The sequence below is a fragment of the Ptiloglossa arizonensis genome, chromosome 4 (genome assembly GCF_051014685.1).
Source record: "Ptiloglossa arizonensis isolate GNS036 chromosome 4, iyPtiAriz1_principal, whole genome shotgun sequence".
In the NCBI taxonomy this organism is placed as follows: domain Eukaryota; kingdom Metazoa; phylum Arthropoda; class Insecta; order Hymenoptera; family Colletidae; genus Ptiloglossa; species Ptiloglossa arizonensis.
Genome location: NC_135051.1, coordinates 21,501,703 through 21,523,569, shown reverse-complemented (window position 1 = coordinate 21,523,569; position 21,867 = coordinate 21,501,703). Strand labels below are relative to the sequence as shown.

Genomic DNA, 21,867 nt, shown 5'->3' with positions numbered 1-21,867 from the left:
ATCGTTATACAGGAATGCCATCTGACACGATTCGTGATTTCTTCCAGAGGTCGACTTCTCAACTGCGCACAGTACATTGTTGTAAATACAAATTTGCAAGGACAAAGGGGACAATGAAGATTTTGTTCGATTAATTGGAAAACAAAGGTATGCGGGACGTATGTTCATAGGACATTTTTTTATCCATCTTGGTGTGTAGATTCACCCCCTGAAGTGTGGGTATGTATTTCTGAATCATTTTGTACGAAGAAAGAATTTTTTTTGAAATAAACAGATGTTCACATCTCGCAGAACGTGTCGGTGGATATTTAATCGTTATTGATCTCTTGCGTTGAAAGTGAAAGAATGTACGATGGTCTCGATTGTTTATTCCTCGTTTAATAATGTACGTTCTATATTTCTGTTGCATTATGGACCGAAGAGGATCGAAATTTAGATCGAGAAACTTAACCCGCAAAAATGATTGCACACGACCACTAAAAGGAAAGTGTAATATTCGTACGAAGCACACGATAAGAGTTTGCTCCAACAAAGTGAATCTCTCGGTCGCTGAGGAATATCTGTATCGTGATTTTATTCCCAGAAGTATAATTTAGCATTTCTTGACATCGGGGGGAATTTTCATTCTTTTAATTTTGCATCTCCTTTTATTTATTTTACGAGAGAGACGTTCTCTCGAAGCGGAGTCTCCCATCGAGGAAAATTTGATATTTCCGCGAAATGCAATGGAACCCGGAGTGTCGATAAAAATGATAATATTTGTTCTTTGGAAAGGACGTTTGTTCAATTTTAGGAACCGGAGTTGCGTCAAATGGGGCTCGGTATGCAAAATTATTTAAATCGTACGATTCCATCAATGAAGGGATATCATTTCCGTGTTTTTCTTCGTTTCTTTTACCTTTCTCTTTTTTTTTTATCACGGATGAAACGCTATTATCCACCGGATGATGCATTCGTCGAGATCGCAAAATTATCGGTAGAGTGGTAATAAATCTGGGATTTAGATGCACTGTCCAGAACTAGGCTAACACTCAAGTTCGAGATTAATCAAAATCCACTTAAATTCACGAACTACTCTAAACGACCAGCCCTCTTGTTCTGCTCCCGTGATTCTAAGTCGATATTAAACGCAGGAAGGCTCTCGTCGGATTCAACACCGGGTAGTGTGATGCTTCTCTGCGATTCCCAGGATGGAATCGAGTCAATTAGAAAGCAATTTTATGTTCCTGTCGACATTCTTTGGAAACATTTTTGCTCCGCTCTAACGACGTTCCAATTTCTCACCGATAAGGACATAATGCCTGTTCTGGAATCGAAATTGGACAGATAATGCGATCGAATGAACAATATCAGCAATTTTGGTGAAAATTTCAGAAATTCGGATACAAAGTATCCACGAAAACAACGATCTTGTTTCTATATTCTGGATGAACATGCACCCTGAGGATGCAGTAGACGCAACTACTCAACTCTTGGGATAAGGCACACGTTAACTGTTCGCCTCTACTCTAAAAGTATCAATGTACCAGTGAAGACTTGGTCCATCTATACAACTGTACCTACATTGTAAATAACCTACGATCATTCTCAAATAAATTAGCCTTTCGAAATTCCCCCGCAAACCAGAGATGCACCATACACGATATCCTGTGCACATTTATCGAGGGTTAAACGTACCATCGTTCGCATCTTAGTGAAAATTTTAAAAATTCGGATACAAAGTATCCACGAAAACAACGATGTTGTTTCTATATTCTGGATGAACATGCACCCTGAGGATGCAGTGGATGCAACTACTCAACTCTTGGGATAAGGCACACGTTAACTGTTCGCCTCTACTCTAAAAGTATCAATGTACCAGTGAAGACTTGGTCCATCTATACAACTGTACCTACATTGTAAGTAACCTACGATCATTCTCAAATAAATTAGCCTTTCGAAATTCCCCCGCAAACCAGAGATGCACCATACACGATATCCTGTGCACATTTATCGAGGGTTAAACGTACCATCGTTCGCATCTTAGTGAAAATTTTAAAAATTCGGATACAAAGTATCCACGAAAACAACGATGTTGTTTCTATATTCTGGATGAACATGCACCCTGAGGATGCAGTGGATGCAACTACTCAACTCTTGGGATAAGGCACACGTTAACTGTTCGCCTCTACTCTAAAAGTATCAATGTACCAGTGAAGACTTGGTCCATCTATACAACTGTACCTACATTGTAAGTAACCTACGATCATTCTCAAATAAATTAGCCTTTCGAAATTCCCCCGCAAACCAGAGATGCACCATACACGATATCCTGTGCACATTTATCGAGGGTTAAACGTACCATCGTTCGCATCTTAGTGAAAATTTTAAAAATTCGGATACAAAGTATCCACGAAAACAACGATGTTGTTTCTATATTCTGGATGAACATGCACCCTGAGGATGCAGTGGATGCAACTACTCAACTCTTGGGATAAGGCACACGTTAACTGTTCGCCTCTACTCTAAAAGTATCAATGTACCAGTGAAGACTTGGTCCATCTATACAACTGTACCTACATTGTAAGTAACCTACGATCATTCTCAAATAAATTAGCCTTTCGAAATTCCCCCGCAAACCAGAGATGCACCATACACGATACCCTGTGCACATTTATCGAGGGTTAAACGCATCATCGTTCGAAAATACGAACGTATCGGGTGTTGGATGGAGAACGAAGGGCTTCCATGGCTGGTCAAGGTGCATCCACCGGTTTATCGGGTTCCAATTACGGCATTCGTTCATTTATAAGACTAATCAAGGCCAGGATTTACGGAAGCCCAACACGCGCGTACCTATGCACACAATTCGAGCGCGTTTCGGAGCACGTTTATCGAACTTCACCTCTCTCACGACAGATGCGGAGGAAGATCGGGTACAGCCGCAGACCAATTTCGGCTGAACGTCCTCCGGCTGGTTTGCACGTACAAGCGGTTGTCTTAGTGGTGTCCCTTGGAACCCGAGTTCCCGACTTCTCTCTTGTGTACGTACCGACCGTTTACAGGATGTATACGCGGGGACCTTTCGCCACGAATTCGCGGAGGGGCCGTCCATTTGCATATTCGCGGCGGTTAGCTGAAAGACGTTTTGTAATCAGGTTCTGCGGCCCGTTTATGGTTCACTTTAACCCGTTAACGCAGCAACGGACGTTTAATAACCGTCGACACGTTACGCGAGCTGAGGTAATGTCCCTTTACAAATTTAATCAGCAACCGGCTGCTCCGATGCCGAACCTTGGCCGATCGTTTAATCTCAAGGATTAAACTGTACGTATTCACGTAACGGGCCGATCCGTGAATCTAGCTGAAATCGTTTTTCGAACGTCGCCGAATAATTCCCAAGCTGTTTCCCATTAATGTTTTTGCGCCCGAGTGGCCACGGTCGCAACAACCGATTTATCCTAGTCGATCCTGGTCTTGTCGGTGTTCCGTTGAAACCTGGATAGAATTTCTCAGGCTATCGGTACTTTAACAGGGATTCGATAATTGGCGAAACGTACTATGAAAATTGATACGCTGCTTTGGGGAATTCCACGTGGCTCGCGTGACAGGAGTCTCTGTTGAAAGATCAATGCTCCTCGTAGCTGGAAATCGAGGGCAATCGTCCTAACGTTGTATTCCACAACACCGAGCAAATGCACCATCGTTTCGAACCACTGAACGAAGGATTCGGTCGTGAGAATATCGATCGAGTCGATGATTTTTATTCTTGAAAAGTTTCGGGAAATGGTAACTCGAATTGGGATTATTGTTAGTTTCATTGTATCTTGATACAAGTCAATAGCGACGATCGAGGACATCTCTTTCGAAGGAACTATTCGCGACAGCAAGTGTACCAGGAAAGATCGGATTAACAACGAGACGTTTGATTATTTCCATCGATCGTTCGTCCGGACGATTTTTAGCAATTACGTCTCTTCTGAAGGAACTATTGCACGAAGATTATTATCGTTAACGAAGCAAGTTTCACGAAAGATTATTATCGTTAACAAGTTCATAGGTTCGATGAAATCTGGTTCGTCGGCCAGCCCGGAGCTAGAATAATCCAACATCGAAATCGACGATCAGTTGGTAGATTAAGCGTGGATTGTGTACCCGGATATGTTGATAGATCCGATAAGATGATCCATCGATGGTTTAACGACAAAATTGAATTCCATTCAGCCGGATAGCCGGTACCGATAGATTAGTTTTAGATCGCGGCACATCGGAGAATCTGAGTCGGCTTTGACGACGTGGTTCAACGATTTGACAACGTACATATGTCGATCCCGTGTTTACGATCCTCCGAATCGGGTCTGGTTAATTCCGGCAGAGGCGAACGTTAATTTTGGATCAGGTTTTCAGCCGGATTTGCCGGGATGATCCAATGATTTAATGATTAAAGTGGGAAGCCAATTGATCTCTACATGATCCTGGATTAAGTCTAGATTATTCTCGATCATCGTGAATTCTGGATTAGGCAACGACGCACTGTGCCTTGACAGCATAATTTGACACTGTGATACCGCGCGTGATTCAAGATGGCGTACCCTGATTTACGCGACACTGATTCTCGGTTTACAACGATCCGTGAAACTCGTTGAAAATTCTAAACGGATCGTTGTCAAGTTAGATTTCGAATCCTTGATGATTTAGAATTGTTCTCTGTTCGTTCTTGATCGTTGAAACTTTTCGAAAATTCGAAACGGACGATTACCAAGTTAAGTTTCACATCCAATTTACGAAAGGAGTGTCAGAAATGACTTGCACCGATTTTAGCGAAATTTTCTAGGTTTTTACGTGTATCGTATCATATACAATGATCGTGATCGGACATGATTCCTTCAATAATAATTGCACAGCCAATTGTTCATTTTCTTATCTATAATTACAAGTGAGTAGACGAAAGTGAAAAGATACACACAGTTCTTTCAACAACCTGAATTTCATTGAAATTCGTCACAGACACATTAAATAGTCTCTCATGCTCCCTACAGTTACTCTCGACGTTCCATTACTCGAGTATCCCCGACTAGGCAATTTCTCCAAACTTTAAGATTATTTTTTTCATAAATCGACTACGGCTACAATTCCCGGTTACAATTGTCTCGTACACAACAAACCTACCAAGTTTCGTTAAAATCGGTGAGAGTCAGTTCGGGACGTTCCCTTGTTAAACAACCTGAATCGTAACCGAGTTAACTTTTGGAATCCAAACCGTATTGGATTCGAATCACGATACCTTTTAACGTTATCGAGCGTGTAACTCGATTCCCGCCTAATTTGTAAAATGATGTTCGTATTGTAGTCGCTAAAGTTTTCACTTTAGGAGGATAGGCGATACACCGATGACGCGCAAGACTCGAACCGGAAGGCTAACTAGTTCGAGCGCAGTTCCGATCAGATTTCAGTTCGCGATTAATACGGGGCGGAGAGGAACGGGTAACTCGAAATCGAATAGTTGATACGGACGCGGGGTGTTGCGCCAGATACGAACAGAATGGAAACCGTGTCGGTCTAGGTATCGCCACGTTTTGTAATCCGTAGAAAAATGTGCAAAAATTCCACGATACACCAGATTACGATTCCCGGAATGAGATTTAATAGGACGAGGGGCAAGATCGATGGTGCGCGCGACCAACCGAAAATAACTGGGCCCTGATGCTAACCGGGATACAGGGTCTATCGGTGGTCCGCGATGTTGTGTTTCGCGTGTGGGAACGATATCGTGGGTTGTAATTGGTTAACCGGGGATGGGGTCCGCGATTGCGCACGCTGACTCGAAATCGAACACTAGCTGGCCCCTACCTGGGTATCGTTGATGCTCCTGTGTCTTACCCTCCTGAACAAAGTGCGGGCTGTGAAGAACAGTGGCGTCGCTCATCGCGTGCTCCGTCATGATCCTGAGGGATAGCACCAGCCCGGAGTAACTCCTCTCGGCCGGTAGGTTCGTGATCTCGAGCATGCTTGGTGTCATGCTAGTCGCGGATGCCAGTAGACGCCTGGTGTCCGCGTCGAAGACCTGGAGGACGTAGGTGGCGGTGCGCGAACCGTTGTACTTGCCGCTCTCGGCGCAGCTCACCCTGACAGTTGTACGACTCTCTTCCCTGATCGTACAATTCTCCGGGGGCGAAGGTTGCTCCAGCTTTTCACCTGTTACCACACCGGGCACAACACACCAGCCTCAGCCTTCGACTACTCTCCTATCTCGTTGGGCTTTTAGTTTTTGGGGATTACTTTTTCTTTTTTTTTTTGTACAGGGTTTCGTTACAGTTTCGTCGTGATTCTTTTTTTTTTTTATTTGGGATACTTTTCTTTTACAGGGTTTCGTTACAGTTTCGTCGTGATTCTTTTTTTTTTATTTGGGATACTTTTTTTACAGGGTTTCGTACAGTTTCGTCGTGATTCTTTTTTTTGTATAGGGTATGATACGGTTTCGTTGTAGTTTGTTTTTCATTTGGGATACTTTTTTTCGGTCTAGGGTATGGTACAATTTCGTTACAGTTTGTTTTTCATTTGGGATACTTTTTTTCGGTCTAGGGTATGATACAGTTTCGTTACAGTTTGTTTTTCATTTGGGATATTTTTTTTTGTCTAGGGTATGATACAGTTTCGTTATAGTATGTTTTTCTTTTGTCTAGGGTATGATACAGTTTCGTTATAGTTTCCTTTTCATTTGGGATACTGTTTTTTGGTTTTGCACGGGGTTTGGTACGGTTTTGTTTATGGTTTCTTTTTGTATGTCTTGGGTACGGGTAAAGTGGAGATTCAGAGTGAAACCGGGGTAAGGTGCCACGGTACGGTGGATGTTTTTTATTCGGAGGTCTTGGACGATACGCCATTTTTGTTGCGTTTTTAGATTGTGCCTATTGCGACGACGATGTGCCTCTTTGGTAAACGTTTTGAGTCGGAGGATTGTTTTTCGCTCGCTAGAGAGGATTAGTTACGAAAGAAAATAGTATTCTCTGATAGGGAAAGACTTCCGTGCACACTGTGTACGAACACGACGGATATTTCGAGGTTATGTTTAATAACAGCATTCCTACTGCGTTTCATCTTATACGTGATCGACGTATTCGTTGTATTTTTACGTTACATTGCAGTTATTATTCTTACGATGCTTTTATCGCGTAAATGAAACAAAAGTAAGGCTGATTTTGAACCTAACCTCAAACATGTGTATCGTGTATCCGTATCTTCGTATTTTGGAAACGTGATAAATCAGCGAGATTAGTCGAATCAAATTTTATTTTCGAAAATCGATATTCTTCGAAATGGAAACTTGTACGAGAAACAATTTATTTACGTTTTCAATTAATCTTTTTTTTGCGTAGAATTACCTTCTTTTTCGTTCTATCGTTCATCGCGCGATACCCTGCACGTGACGTCTTTGGGATCCTATAGCGCGCTAGTTCCGAGATGCAAGTGTACTTCTTTAACCCTTTCAATAGCAAACGATGATACTATAGTGGACGTGAATTGAATTGGCCGCTCAAGGCCACTTTCCCAACTGCGAATATCGTCACAAACTACTTCTGGTACGGCTATGTGCCTCCCTATTTGAGGGACACAGATAAGGACAAGACACAGAGCGGCAAAGTATCCGAGGCAGTGGTTCTCAAACTTTTCCAGTTCGTGGTGCCCTTTGTGGCGCCCTTCGTGACTCGGTGAATTTTGAAAAGAGATATCGTAACGTATCCGTTCGGTAAGCGGTCGAGTTTGAAGAACTTATCGGTCAGATGAAAAGGAAAATGGACAGTTATGGGGTTATTTAACTCTCCGACGATTGAGCGTGGGTCTGTTTCGACCCACGCTCTCAAAATTCTCGTCGATCTCTCCGAGTAAGCCAGAGACTGTTCATTTCGGAATCGATAAGGCGATCGATGGAATGATAATGTAGAAAGGAAGAGGTAGAGCTGGGTCTATAATGACCCAGGTATGTTTGCCAATAAACGTTTTCGATATCAATAAACGGTTTCGTTGAAAATATAAAATATACCGCGGTGCAGAATTTGAGAACCCCTGGTTGGTGAGCTTAACCCCTCAAAGACCTTCAGCGATCGGTTGAATTTGCGTTCGCTATAGTATCGTGTGAAAGTTATGTATACACAACAGTGTGATTTGAACGGGGTGGGGATTTAGTACATCGACGTCCTTACGTGGATACCCTTATGGAATCATGTTAACGTAGATTCTAATCTTCGATACCTCTGTGCAATGCTAAGTAGATCCAGTATCTCGACACTAGATTTATTATTTATGTATAAACAAGACATCTTTGTGCTCGACGGGAGGAAACTTCTATTTTCAAAAAACGAACAATTCGTTGTAAATTATTTTCCACGTTCTACAAATATCAACAGATTCGACTTCAGTGAACATTGACATATATCGAAACTGTTCTTGTTATTACAAGCATTAACCGACTGACTGTACGTAAAAAATAACTTGCTTTCTTGTAGTTTCTTATCGAAAGGGTTAAAGTGGAATTTATCAACGTTCGTGTAAAATTTTTATTCCCATTCTCACGGTCATAAATCCTTCTTCGATCTTCGATACGATAGTAACCGAAAGAAAATTTTGTCATCATCGATACACACCGATAAACAAATAGAATACTTTTCATCCTGAATACACTCCAAACGAATAAAAAAATTCCTAAACTTTGGATTGAGGAATGTTCGATTTAGAAAAGAATCGATCAGAGAAAATAATCGGAGGTACATGGTCGCAGATGGGTCTCAAAGATTTACCGAAAATATCAACGAAGAACGGATTAGAGCTTTCCGCGAGATGGTCCGAATCCGTGCGTCATAAATTTCGAGTTTTTCGAGTAAACTTGTTCACAAGCCGATCGCAATGGATTTCTGCCAAAAGCTGCCAGTTCCTCGTTTCTCATTCGCCGTGAGGCGCTCGAACATGTTTTAATATAAATGTCAAAGCGCAATCGATATCTGCCATTCGTTGGACACGGCACCGCCCGATACGAGTGGCCGGTGTTCCCGATCGAACTGCTCGATTTCGTCATTTATACATCGCATAACAAGCGTATCTGACTTTCGTACCGAAACTAAGTCCGTGCCGGAAGTTTCGCGAGCGGATGCTTTATCGAACGAAATATTCGCGAGCCGGACAGAAGAAGCTTTGCGTGCGTGAACGGTTCGCTACTGCTAGACAGAACATTTTCTCTTGTCCTTTTTCACGCCGTGGAAGTTCGGATTTGACAGTAGAACGAGCCAGTAATGTGGCCGGACGAGAATCAAGTGACGCTGGTCAACGTATGGGCCGACTGGGCTGCATTTCGTTTAAAATTCATATTAATAGGTATATATTGGGTTGTATAAACATGTATAAACATTTGTAATGTATAAACAAATGTATAAACATTTTATTGAATTATATATTTTCTATTTTGGAAAACGAAATCACTTTCCGAACAACCCAATATTATTTAATGCAATCATTAGATTCGTAACGGAGTAGAATTATTTGATCGAATTTGATTAAATTTATTTAAACGTTCGCGTTTAAATTATGACAAAAGAACGATATCAACATTGTCGATCGAAACGAATGATTAGCGCAAAAAGAAAGATCAGCTTTATCGATAATTATTACGTCCGTTGCAAGGAAGAGTTTACTCGATCGAACTTAACGAAATTTGTTTAAAACAAATATTTCGAAGGTTGTTGCGAAAGAACGTTAACAGGATCGGTGTTATCGATCGAAACAAATTCGAGAACTATTAGCGCGAAAAAAAAAAGAAAAAAAAAGATTGGCCCTTTTTATCCAGTAGGGGTTACGTATCATTGACTCGTACTACTTGATACTCTGCCAGCTCGTTTATTGGCACATACCACTGCGCGCGAACCTCACCCCTGTTCAGTATCCCGAAAACAAACAAAATTATCGTGTTTACAATCTCGCGTTACCATTATTGAACATCTGTGCATCATTTAAACGACATTTAATCCTATTTTTTTTCTTTTTTTTTTCAAACCCCAACCAGCAAAATGCAGGATCGAGTTACGAGAAACTGAACGTTTAATTGCCCTCCTCGGATTCGAGCGTGTCGAAAAATGTGCAGAGTAAAATTTATAAACGATTCGAAAAGACCGAAACGCTGAGTACCACTTTTTTCCTTATCCAAGGTTATTTTTATTACCTTTACTTTAAACAAGACACTTTCGTTCCTCGTATGTTCCAATTCAGCGAATATAATCGCACATCGGGCAACATTGGGATAACTTTGAATCTATATGTGACCTTGGAATGATCTAATGATCTTAAAATTTTTTAATTTCTTTCGTCAACGTATCGCGAAAGATTTGATCGACGAACGAAAAAGATTACCTTAGAGGACTCTTTCAAAGACAAGTGAATCTTGCAGACGAAACAAATACAAGACACTAACATGCAAGTAGTACTAATTACATTAGAGTACTATCTAGAGTAAGTGTATCGATAAATTTACGCTTAATTACTTTCCGTTACGAGTGTAGCCTATAAGCTCAACTTTACGTATTAAAAGTTTCCCTGCTTCGTTCCAAGTTTTTAAATATGTCTCTCCAAGTCGTCTAAGAACAATTGAGCCTTACGGGGTAGTTTGGATTTAACAGTGTGCAGTGATATCTGTACCGGGTGTTTCGAGACAGGTGTTGGGAGGGTGGAAAAATAAATGGAGAAGTTGGAACGGAGTGTTTTCGAACGTGGCGTAGTTTTCGAGAAAATCGATGTCGAAAATTCGTCCGATACGCGCCCGATTGGATACGACTTGGTTAACATGTCCATCCATTGCATGTTACTTTTATTTGCGTTGGTGTTCGCGAACATTGTCGGTGATGTGATTGTTATCCGTTTCCATTGGTTGTAACCAGCTAGAATGTAGTAAGATCGACGGAAAACAGGTAACGTTGCAGCACCAGTTATGTTTACAAAGGCCAACACAAGTAGAAATAATGCGCAACGAATAGGCACGTCGGTCAAGTTGCATTTCTCTTCGTATTTGTGTTTGTAAACATTATCCGGGATACGATATTATACGCTTTCCGTTGATCTTACTATCCCCTAACTAGTTAGAACCGATTAAAACAAATAATACCGTACCACCGTCAATATTTGCAAACGCCAACGCGAATAAAAATAACGAGTAATAGGGAGATACGTTGACTAATGAATCGCAAGGTGTAGAGAAACGAAGCTTCGTACGATAAGATTGATTCGTTTTATTTTTACGCGTAGAATCACGCTCGCCACTGTTCCCGAAACACCTTGTATAAGTGTATTCCTGTCGAGAGGAATCGAATGTACTTTTAACCTGACAGTCGGGTGGAAATCTGATTTTAAAATTGTATTTAAAGTTTGTAATTTCGATACCTGTTAATAAAGGGATCATAAAAACGACTTTTTAGTTAGGGGTCATGGGTTAAGTGTCAGGGTGTTAGGAGTCATAAGGTTAGGATTTAAGAAGTTAGGAGTCATGAGGTTAGGATTTAAGAAGTTAGGAGTCATGAGGTTAGGAGTTAGGAAGTTAGGAGTCATGAGGTTAGGAGTTAAGAAGTTAGGAGTCATGAGGTTAGGGAGTCACGAGGTTAGAAGTTAAGAGGTAAGGAGTCACGAGGTTAGGAGTTAAGAAGTTAGAAGTCACGAGGATAGAAGTTAGGAAGTTAGAAGTCACGAGGATAAAAGTTAGGAAGTTAGGAGTCATGAGGCTAGGAGTTAGGAATTTAGGAGTCACGAGGTTAGGAATTAAGAAGTTAGGAGTCACGAGGTTAGGGAGTCACGAGGTTAGGAATTAAGAAGTTAGGAGTCACGAGGTTAGGGAGTCACGAGGTTAGGAGTTAAGAAGTTAAGAATCATGAGGTTAGGAGTCACGAGATTAGGAGTTAAGAAGTTAGGAGTTACGAGGTTAGGAGTCACAAGGTTAGGAGTCACGAGGTTAGGAGTTAAGAGGTAAGGAGCCATGAGGTTAGGAATTAAGAGTTAAGGAGTCAAGAAGCTAGGAAAGATTTTCCATAAATTACGACCATCTGGTACATCAATTATCTAGCTATGCATCATTGTATCAACTACCTCATAAAACTCCCTCTAATTTCTCAGGGTACCAGTCTCAACACATCGAAATTACAACCATTAGATCCACTTTGAAAGCTATTTTCCCACCTGATTATCACTTAAAACCCGGTATCGTCCCTCTCAACCAACACTTTCTACACATATACAGATCATACTGTCCACTGTGCAACCTCGTATGAAACTCAACCCTGTTCCCCGACCCGACACATTTCTCCCCATCCTCGAATTCAAGGAAGACACTTGGAAGCCTCGTGTCTCTTAGGTGGTCGTCTCGTGTCCTCTCCAGTTCTTCTCCCCGCAAACGAACAATGATCTGTCCAGCGAGCAGCGTTATTCAACTCGGCAAATCTCGACGTGCGTGCAAGTGACCTCTAAACCGTGTACGAGGCATCGAATACGATCTGAATAACGAATCGTTTCTTTTCCAAGCGAAGAAACGCGGAACTCCATCTCGCGAGCGGCTTCCCGTGCAATAAAAGACAGACGGACAATTAGAGCGCGAGCCAACAGTCGGATGAAGTACACCGATTCCCAGTTAGCCAACGGGCAGAATAGGCAGAGTCAACGATGAGGAGAACGGCCAGCCCCCACATCCCAATTAGCCACGCATTATTAACGCGTACTGTACACAGGCCGTTTACGGGAAAGCCGGCCCCGCGTTCCAGAGTTAATTGTTAGCAATTAGCAGGAAGAATGAGCTCGCAATCTGGCAGGGTCGCCGGGACGAAATTATTTTGGCAGACTGGGAGGGGAATTCCTTTCTCCGGAAGCTGCTTCGTGACCCCTTGGAAAATAAAGAGGGGGGTCACACGGACCCTTTATTTCCGTGTCTCCCATCTCGGTCCAAATACCGCTCTTATTCGTGAGCCCCGATCCCGGTACCTAAGTATCCACACTCTAGTAATTTTTTCTTCCTTATCTAATTTATTCTTCTTTTTTATTTATTCTTTTTTCATTCTTTCGTCGCGATACAGCTTCAACGACACGTTTACCGATCTCTTTCAACCCCCCAAGGAACAGGCCTTCGTTTCACCCTCGATAGTCATCTTATCACGACACTCGATCCGAGTACCGTTTCCAGGGCTCACCTACGATCCCCTTTTTTCATTCCCGTCTCGTAATTTAATTCGATAAGCGGACACGCCTCGATCAACCGCGAACCGACGTTAAGGTACTGTTTACAAGGGACCAGTAATTAATTGTTCGGCCCGCTAATTGCGAGCTGTTTCTTTGGGCAAACACAGAGGGGGATAAGGACGAACGTTAGAACTGCCGCGTGGTACAAAGCCGTATTGTAACCTTGTACCGTTTCGTTACCGTTTAATTGAAGTGGCCTGGTCTTGGTATGGAATTCGAACGGAAATTTGTGGAATTTGATCTTTGACGTCTCGGTTCCGATGGCGGTCTCCGATCTCCGAAGAAGTTTGCAAATAATACGACCATCCAATTTCCGTAGAGTTGAAAGGCGGGCCAGTCGTTTAACCCGGGATTTATTAAGGGTGATACCGTTACCTAAATCCTCGATCATGAACGGATCTGCAGCGTGTGTACAGGATGAGGGACTTATAATCAACCGAGTGACTCGTTCACTCTTGTTACGAGGTTGTCGAGATCACGAAACTGATCTTTGTCTATGATCAACACACCTCCACTGTGCAAAGCTATCGATATCCTTACGATCACGGGGACGTTTATCGTTGTTAAAGTCTTGGTAATCCGTGAACTCGTGTTTCCGATATCTTTGGGATTCGTAATGCTCAACACACTTCTACTGCACAAAACTATCGATACCCTTACGATCACCGGGACGTCTATCGTTGTTAAAGTCTTGGGTAATCCGTGAACTCGTGTCTCTGAAATCTTTGGGATTCGTCATCCAACGTTTCCGAAATCTTGGGGCTTCTGTGTCCTCAAGATCCATAATCTAAATTTCCACCGAAGATTCAAAGACACGTATTCTATATTTCTATGAAAATCTTGGGAATTCGTACCATGAAAGATCCAAAGACACGAATTCTATGCTTCGAAAATCTTTGGAATTCGTGATTCTATGTTCCTAAGATTTTAAGGATCCATAATTCCATCTTCGAAGGACTCTGGATTCGTAATCCTGTGCTCGTAAGATCTTCGAGATCCACAATTCAATATCCCTAAGATTCCAGGGATTTGTAATTTCCCAAGGATCCGTGATTCGACATCCCTGAGATCCTAGGGATTCATAATTTCGTGTACGCAAGATCACGAGGATCCGCGATCCTCTGTTCTCGAGATCTCAGGGATCGTGAAATCCAACGTCCACGGGATCTTAAGAATCCATTGTCCTGGGTTCCCGAGATCTTGGGTATCTTGATTCGTTCGCAGCGATTCGTTCTATCGTTGCGAGTGAACGAGTCGTTCCACACTGGGCTAGATTCTAAGCGACTCACCCTGTACGAGAATCTTTTCCCAAACGCGTCGGTGGTCCTGTGATCTCATCGTAACCGATGACGCCCCCGTGGAGAAGATTCCCTCGTTAGCGGAATTGCGAAACTTCGCCGATAAGGGCGGGAACAATTCGAAACCGCGCGTCCTACGATCCACTCGGTGTTCCCGAGTGAAAACGGTGCCGCGGCTTCGAAGATCTCGACCGAGACCGGTACAGCTTGATTAAATCCGCGCGCGATAGCCGTGAAATTAATTACCGTAATCGGCCGCCATTAATTAAATCCATCAGCGTCGATTAATTACCGCAATAAATCACATCGCCAATTATGATGATTAATTTCTACTTCGGTGGCATTAACTCGACCCCCGAAACGAGACCACCGCCCCGTTAAAAGGAAAAATTCGATTTCGCACACGGTGATGGCGGGCGGACCCTTTTGTAGCCGCGCGAAGAGCACAATTATCGGGCTCGGCGTTATTATGAGCAGCGCACGTCGGATAAAATTTCGTGGAACGCGTCTACCGTGCGACCGATAGATTTTTCGTGTTCGTTCGCTACGGGTGCAGCTACGACTAACGACTGGACACGGATCGCGGGGCACAGAGGTGGACGTTAATCGAGTTCGACGGGCACCAGACGTCCGTCGATTTACCTCGTGGGGGAGAGGCAGTGATCGAGAGGGACGGAACGACCAGTGTCAAGCACCTAATCGCGCGTCTACGATACGAGACCGAGTAAACGCTGCAACATGACGTTGGCCGCCGGACGGGAGAATCTATCGGTTTTTTTCTCTACGAGCTTTCCCGACGGTGAGTTCTGTATTCCCAATTATTGTCGAGTTCGTTAAAGCTTCGAAGCAGGGATACTGGGGGGGGGGGGGATGTTCGATATGTTCTCGAATCCGGGGCAATTTCGAGCGTTCGTTCATCGAGTTACACGCGAACTACTTCCCGGATAAATGATTCTTTCTCTGTACCCGGATAAATGATTCTTTCTCTATACCCGGATAAATGATTCTTTCTCTATACCCGGATAAATGATTGTTTCTCTATCCCCGGATAAATGATTCTTTCTCTATACCCGGATAAATGATTCTTTCTCCATCCCCGGATAAATGATTGTTTCTCTATCCCCGGATAAACGATTGTTTCTCTATCCCCGGATAAACGATTGTTTTTCTATCCCCGAACGAATGACTCTCTTTTTTATCCCCGGATAAATGATTGTTTCTTTATCCCCGGATAAATGATCACGGAGTCATCCCCGAATAGACAATCGTGCAGTTATCACGGGATGTACGATCGTGTAGTTCACCGAGTCATCCCCACCATCGCGACTAGTCAGAGAGAACGAACGAGTCACCCGTTAATCGAAAATTTAAACTTCCATCGTAACGAAACTGAAATTACTGTCTTCGCGTATGATTCGACACGGAGAGATAGAAAAGTTATTTTAGTTTATAAAAATAATACAGTATCTTGTGTCCACATAAATTGTACCAAAAGTATGAAAATTTGTAACGAATTTATCTACGATAACAATACGAATGGAAAGTGTCCTTTATCTTCGTTTACAATTTATATCTAGACACAAACTATTACATTTTATATGTACCTTTTACATATTATTTATCCTTGTGTACACAAACGAAAATTTACCCTCAACTACAACATATACATAGACACAAGTCATTACGCGTTCGGAAAGTCATTACGTTTTCCAAAATGGAAGTATATAATCTGTGGTGGCGCTACCCACGCTTGCCACCAGAGGGAATCCGACCACCGACCGTTTCTCGCAAGTACCCGTACCTGCTCCGATCGGTATATATACGGTCTCTCACCGATCTCCCAATGTGTCGGCATATAAGGCAGGGCCTGCTAGGTTGTCTTACCCACGAGTAAAGCAGGCCCGGAATGAAACCCTCTCCCTTCTCCTTTCCCCACTTTAGACACTTTTAGGGACCGCTAAGAATCTAATAAAATATTTGTACACTCTAAAAAAAAATTGTGTTTAAAAAAAAAAACGAAATGATTTTCCGAACAATCCAATATTGTACACCGAAATGAAAATTTGCGAATCGATCAGGTTGATTTTAGCCCTTTGTTACTCAGGTGATCGTTACGAATCTCCGGCGTGTTCCCCGCAGTGACGGTGACTTTGAGAAATACACCACGTTCCATTACAACAGCCAATTCGCATCACCGTGATCGTCAGACCGAACGACACCCGGTAGCAGCACACAACAAACGCACCGAAACGCGCGGCACCTCAGACTTTTACTCACCCCTGTAAGTATTATATTTACTATCGACAATCCAACCGAGCGCCAACATCGTTTAATACAATTCTTGGATCGCACGGGGCTGTTGCGCGCGGAACCACTCGAACTCCACCCTCTCACCGAACGATAAAGTTCGTCCATGGGAAAATCATCGACACGTGTATTGCAGCGTTCGCTCGTTCTTGCGCCGCGGATCGTAAATAAAGGGGGTGAAACGAGGTCCTTGTCCGATGGGGATATAGGATGGTGGTGTGGTGTGTCGGTGTTGTGAGCACCGGTTGAGGATCGATGGGCGGGACAGAGACAAAGGATAACGGTTGGAAAAGGTTTACGCCTGGGATCGATGGAGAGGGCACGAGACAGAGGGAGAGGGAGTCAGGGCTACGAAGAGCAGCGTGTGTGGGAGTACTAAGAAGAAATATATAGATAATCACGTGAGCTCTACGATGCAAGGCCGTGCAGCGTAGCAGACAGTGCTCAAAGGAAATCGCAAGAGAGTAGTAGTGAGTGCATCGCCGATTCCGCGTCGACGAGCATTCAGGCATCGTGTCCGATCGATCTGAGAGAGCTCCTCAGGTTTCACGGGTTCGCTCAAAGAGGAGAACTCACCTGTTCGTCTTTCGGGCAGATTGAAGGTGGTGGCACGTAAGTGGACCGTCTCGCTCCGGCCCTTGCTGTTGCTCGCGTATACGTAGACCTCGTAACTGGTGCCCGGCTCGAGATTGCTCACCCAGAACGACGGGACCGTGTTCGTACGGTTGAACACCGTCGTGCTCAGTTTCGAGGACGACGCGCCGCTGGTACCTGTCTCCCGGTCTACCTGCATCGTGAATTTCTGCGGCTGACCACCGTCGAAACCCTCCGTGCACTCCACGTACAGGGAGTCCGTCGTTTGGTTCAGAAGGGAGCAACTGTGCGGTTTGTCCGGGTGACCTGGAAAAGGTGAATAATTAGAGTCGAGGGGGGATCTCTCTCTCTCTCTCTCTCCTCCCGAGTCGTCGTGTTGTTTCAGGGTTAATTCGACGACGTTCAACGTGTAATCGTTTAAACGGATGAGAGGAGGACGAGGGGAATAATTTTACCATCGAACGAGATGACGAACTTGTGTGATGACGATTCGGTTCACGAACAAAGATCCTAGGTTCAGGAGAACAAGATGCCGCGAGCAGATTGCGAACATTGTAACTTTGCTCGATCCTTGTGGAAATTAAGTAAGCAGTTACAAGTAGTATCTTTTTCTTAACAGAGGCATTGGTGCTTCGATCCAAGTCTACGTCCTGCGTAACCTCTAAACGTAAACAGTGTTCTAGATACGTTTAATAGTGCTTTCCAAACCCGATTATTTTAACACACGATTCAACTGTTCGTTTTTGTTCGACGATAGAAACTTCGAATTGGATCCACACCTGTGTACAGGTCCTAGATATGCAGCCTAGAATATAGTGGTATCGGATTTTTCGTGTCCACTTGGGCCTGCTTCGAGTGCAAGCTCAGAAGGTACATTGCCTGCGAATGGGTCTGCGTTGAGGTAAACACTTGGCACCGATCTGTCGTCAGATTTCTTAAAACTGAAGACCCTTTACAGGGGGTCGTGCAAGAGGACCGAGCATGGGAATGCACGAGAACGAAAGGAAATGTGCGTGGTCCGGAGAAAATGAAGAGCGTTTGGGAAAGACGAACGATCGAGATGAACGAACGTGACCAGATGTCTGAAGTAAGAGGGATTGAGGATTAGAATGAAAGGGGTAGGTATATAGGGTGCGAGAGGAGTGTTTTGGAAACAGTACGAGTACGAGTAAAAGTAAGGACCAGTAAAGACGTAGTAAGAGAGGAGAGTTGAAAAGTGCCGAGGGCACCAAGACGATTACCTTAGTTTCATACATAGTCGATCTATCTTTAATGCAAAGAGAAACCTATTACCAATACCACGTCTAATACTAATAACACTGTAACATATAATATATATATATACACTACCCATCACCAACACACCGCACGAGTACAACAAATTTTTGGTGTCTCGTCTGGGGATCAACAATAGATATCGGACAGCATTGAGTTAGACGAGAACTATGCTGTCGTTCCAGGACCAATCGGACGTAATACATCGAGAGGACGATCAAAGCGATCGCCAACGCCACCGAAGGTTAACTAGGACGATACAATACACGAATAAGATCCCCGGTTGCCGTGTCCGAATCAGCATCGTCCTTCGAAGAAAGGCTTGTAGCCTCTCCACGAGCCGAGTAACGAGATTAGGGTCACAGGACGCGACTCTATCGAGCCTAAGATCGTAGGTCCCGGCGCGAGGGTAGCCCAGCTCGTAGGAATCGTTTCTATAACCGAGGGATCGTGACCGATAGCCGGTTGTACGACTCGAGGATCATCAAGATTGCGTTCCACGTTTCTGGAGTCGGCTGGCATCGGTTCCCCGTGACTCTCTGAATCATCGTAGAGCCGTACGACGACACATCGGGACCTCGTCGATACCGTTTTCCCCTGATCCGAGACATCTATTCCCATCCTGTGTGTTTATATACCCAATCGGTCCCGAGTGTCCAACTTCTTGGATCCCGTTCTTGGGCGAGCATTCGGAAGGGTTCGTGGACGACAACGTGCAATCGATACCGGCCGAAACCCTACCACGATTTTGTTTCTCACTGTCGTCGTGTTTGTTGTTCCTCCTGGCAATGGGGAACGCTCGTAAAGTTTAACAATTCGCAGTTAAAGACGCTCGTAAACCTGCCCTCCACCCTAAAGTAAACGAAACCGAAGTGTCGTTTCGCGGGAACTCAACAGCACAGACTCTCGGGACAGCTGACCCGTGATTGCGGCCAAGACGCAAGACGAAACGGCTAGAAACCGGGGAAACTGCCACGACAAACGTTCCAAACGGAAACGGAATACAGAGAGGCAGGGTGGAACAAGGTCTCTCCCACCAGGGGGGACGAAAGTGACGAAACGATGGCGTTTCGTCGTCTTTAATCAACCGGTACGAGCTTAGTTAGGTTTCCGTTTCCTATTCGGCCGGCCGAGCTACTCAAATCGAAACGTTCACCCCGGTTTTATGCAACGTTCCGCTTAATGGCGGTTTTTATTGGGCCATTTCGTCACTTTAGTGCCACCCGCGGTGCTAAAACGCGTTTGTCACGTATTGATGCGCCCGTCTGCGAACCGCAACGATTTTTTTTTTCGGGGGTGGGCTCTGTAGCTCGCACAATCTCGATGGGACATTATTCTCGGAGATTTCGTGTATCTACGGGTTGACAGTTGATAACGTTGTACCGAGGTAAGTTTTACGAAATGCGTACGCCAGGGGATTGGATTGCGAGATAACTTGGATGTGTCGCGTCGAAGAAATAATAGACCGTAGGCAAAGGTGAGAAATGTACTGGTTAGTCGCAGATACAAGTTGAAGATTGGTGTTCGATGTGTTCTTGAATCCGGGGTAATATCAACGAGAGAGTATCATTCTTTGTGTTACTTGCCCAAGTACAGCGTTTCCCGGATAAATGATAGCTCTTTATACCCGGATTAGAGATAGTTGTTCAGCTTCGAATAGATTTTTATCTCTGAATAGCTTTTTATCCTCATGGAGTCATTCACGAATAAATAATTATACAGTCATCGGTGTTCGATGCGTTCTTGAATCCGGGGTAATATCAACGAGAGAATATCATTCTTTGTGTTACTTGCCCAAGTACAGCATTTCCCGGATAAATGATAACTCTTTATACCCGGATTGGAGATAGTTGTTTAGCCTCGGATAGATTTTTATCTCTGGATAGCTTTTTATCCTCGAATTATGATGTCATTCTCGAGTAAATAATTATGCAGTCATCGATGTTCGATGTATTCTTCAATCCGGGGTAATTTCAACGAGAGAGTATCATTCTTTGTATTACTTGCCAAAGTACAGCGCTTCCCGGATAAATGATACCCCTTTATACCCGGATTAGAGATAGTTGTTCAGCTTTGGATAGATTTTTATCTCTGGATAGCTTTTTATCCTCGAATTATGGAATCATTCTCGAGTAAATAATTATGCAGTCATCGGTGTTCGATGTGTTCTTGAATCCGGGGTAATATCAACGAGCAAATATCATTGTGTTACTTGCCCAGGTACAACGCTTCCCGGATAAATGATATATTGGGGTATATTGAACTATTCGAAAAGTCATTCCTTTTTTTTTATTCAGTGAAAACGAAACATGATTCTTTAAGACCGTATAAACATTCTATTAAAATACATATATTCTCAATTTTGGAAAACGAAACGATTTCCCGAACAACCCGATAGAAAACGTATCCACGAGAAAATTGGCGATTGCAAAAAATTATTGCGCGTCGCTGAGATCTTAACAAACTCGGAGACGTTGATCCCGATAGGTTGAGAATCCCTGTTCCAGGTATACGTGCCCCCGAAGAGTGTGTCTTACAATTTCGAGTAGACCGGATACGATCGAAAAGTAAAAATGTCCCGTAACAATGTCTGATTCTAAACCACCGTGTCATTTGACTTCTGCGTCGCGTTCGATCCGTTCGAGAATCGCCATACGCGATCGGTAAACGCATTTCCTTTCGCCAAGAGGGTACCGGTGATCAGAGAGCAGTCGCGGCAAGAAACAAGCAGGATATTGAAAAAGCAACGGCGACTCGAAGAGAAAATCGAAGGACTCAAAGGACGGAGGAGAGATCCGAGAGAACCTCGGCCGCAATCACAATAGCAGCAACAACCGCGCGTACGGAATCCTATTTACTCGCATCGGCCATTCGACCGAGAAAAATGCTGTCTGTGATTTCTGTTATATCGAATGAAAGCTCTGGTATCGGTATAACGTCTCGTTAAGGTGACTTCTGGCTCCTCGAACGAAAAAACGATAATTTTTTCATCCGTGCACGTTCTCTCGAAATTTTTGGCACTGCTTTTTGCATTAACTTTCTGATCACGAAAGGTATGTATCTTGTGCACTGTCTTATGGTCGTTAATGTATACGAAAAGTGTATATGTGTACGTTATAGGTCATTGTATTGTTCAGATTACTGTTTCGTTGAATTGATA

The 21,867-nt window shown here is 43.6% G+C and overlaps 1 protein-coding gene across 4 annotated transcripts in view; it reads right to left on the bottom strand.

The window, feature by feature from the left end:
• Positions 1-21,867, bottom strand: part of LOC143145813 (nephrin) — a 586,636-nt gene that overhangs the window by 15,318 nt on the left and 549,451 nt on the right. For 2 of the 4 annotated variants that reach the window (XM_076309561.1, XM_076309563.1), the window contains exons 11-12: positions 17,415-17,738; positions 5,830-6,174 (exon numbers count right to left, since the gene is read on the bottom strand). In XM_076309561.1, the coding sequence (XP_076165676.1) occupies positions 5,830-6,174; positions 17,415-17,738 (669 nt within the window). The remainder of the gene's footprint in view (positions 1-5,829; positions 6,175-17,414; positions 17,739-21,867) is intronic. The other 2 variants (XM_076309562.1, XM_076309564.1) reach the window with 2 other exon arrangements.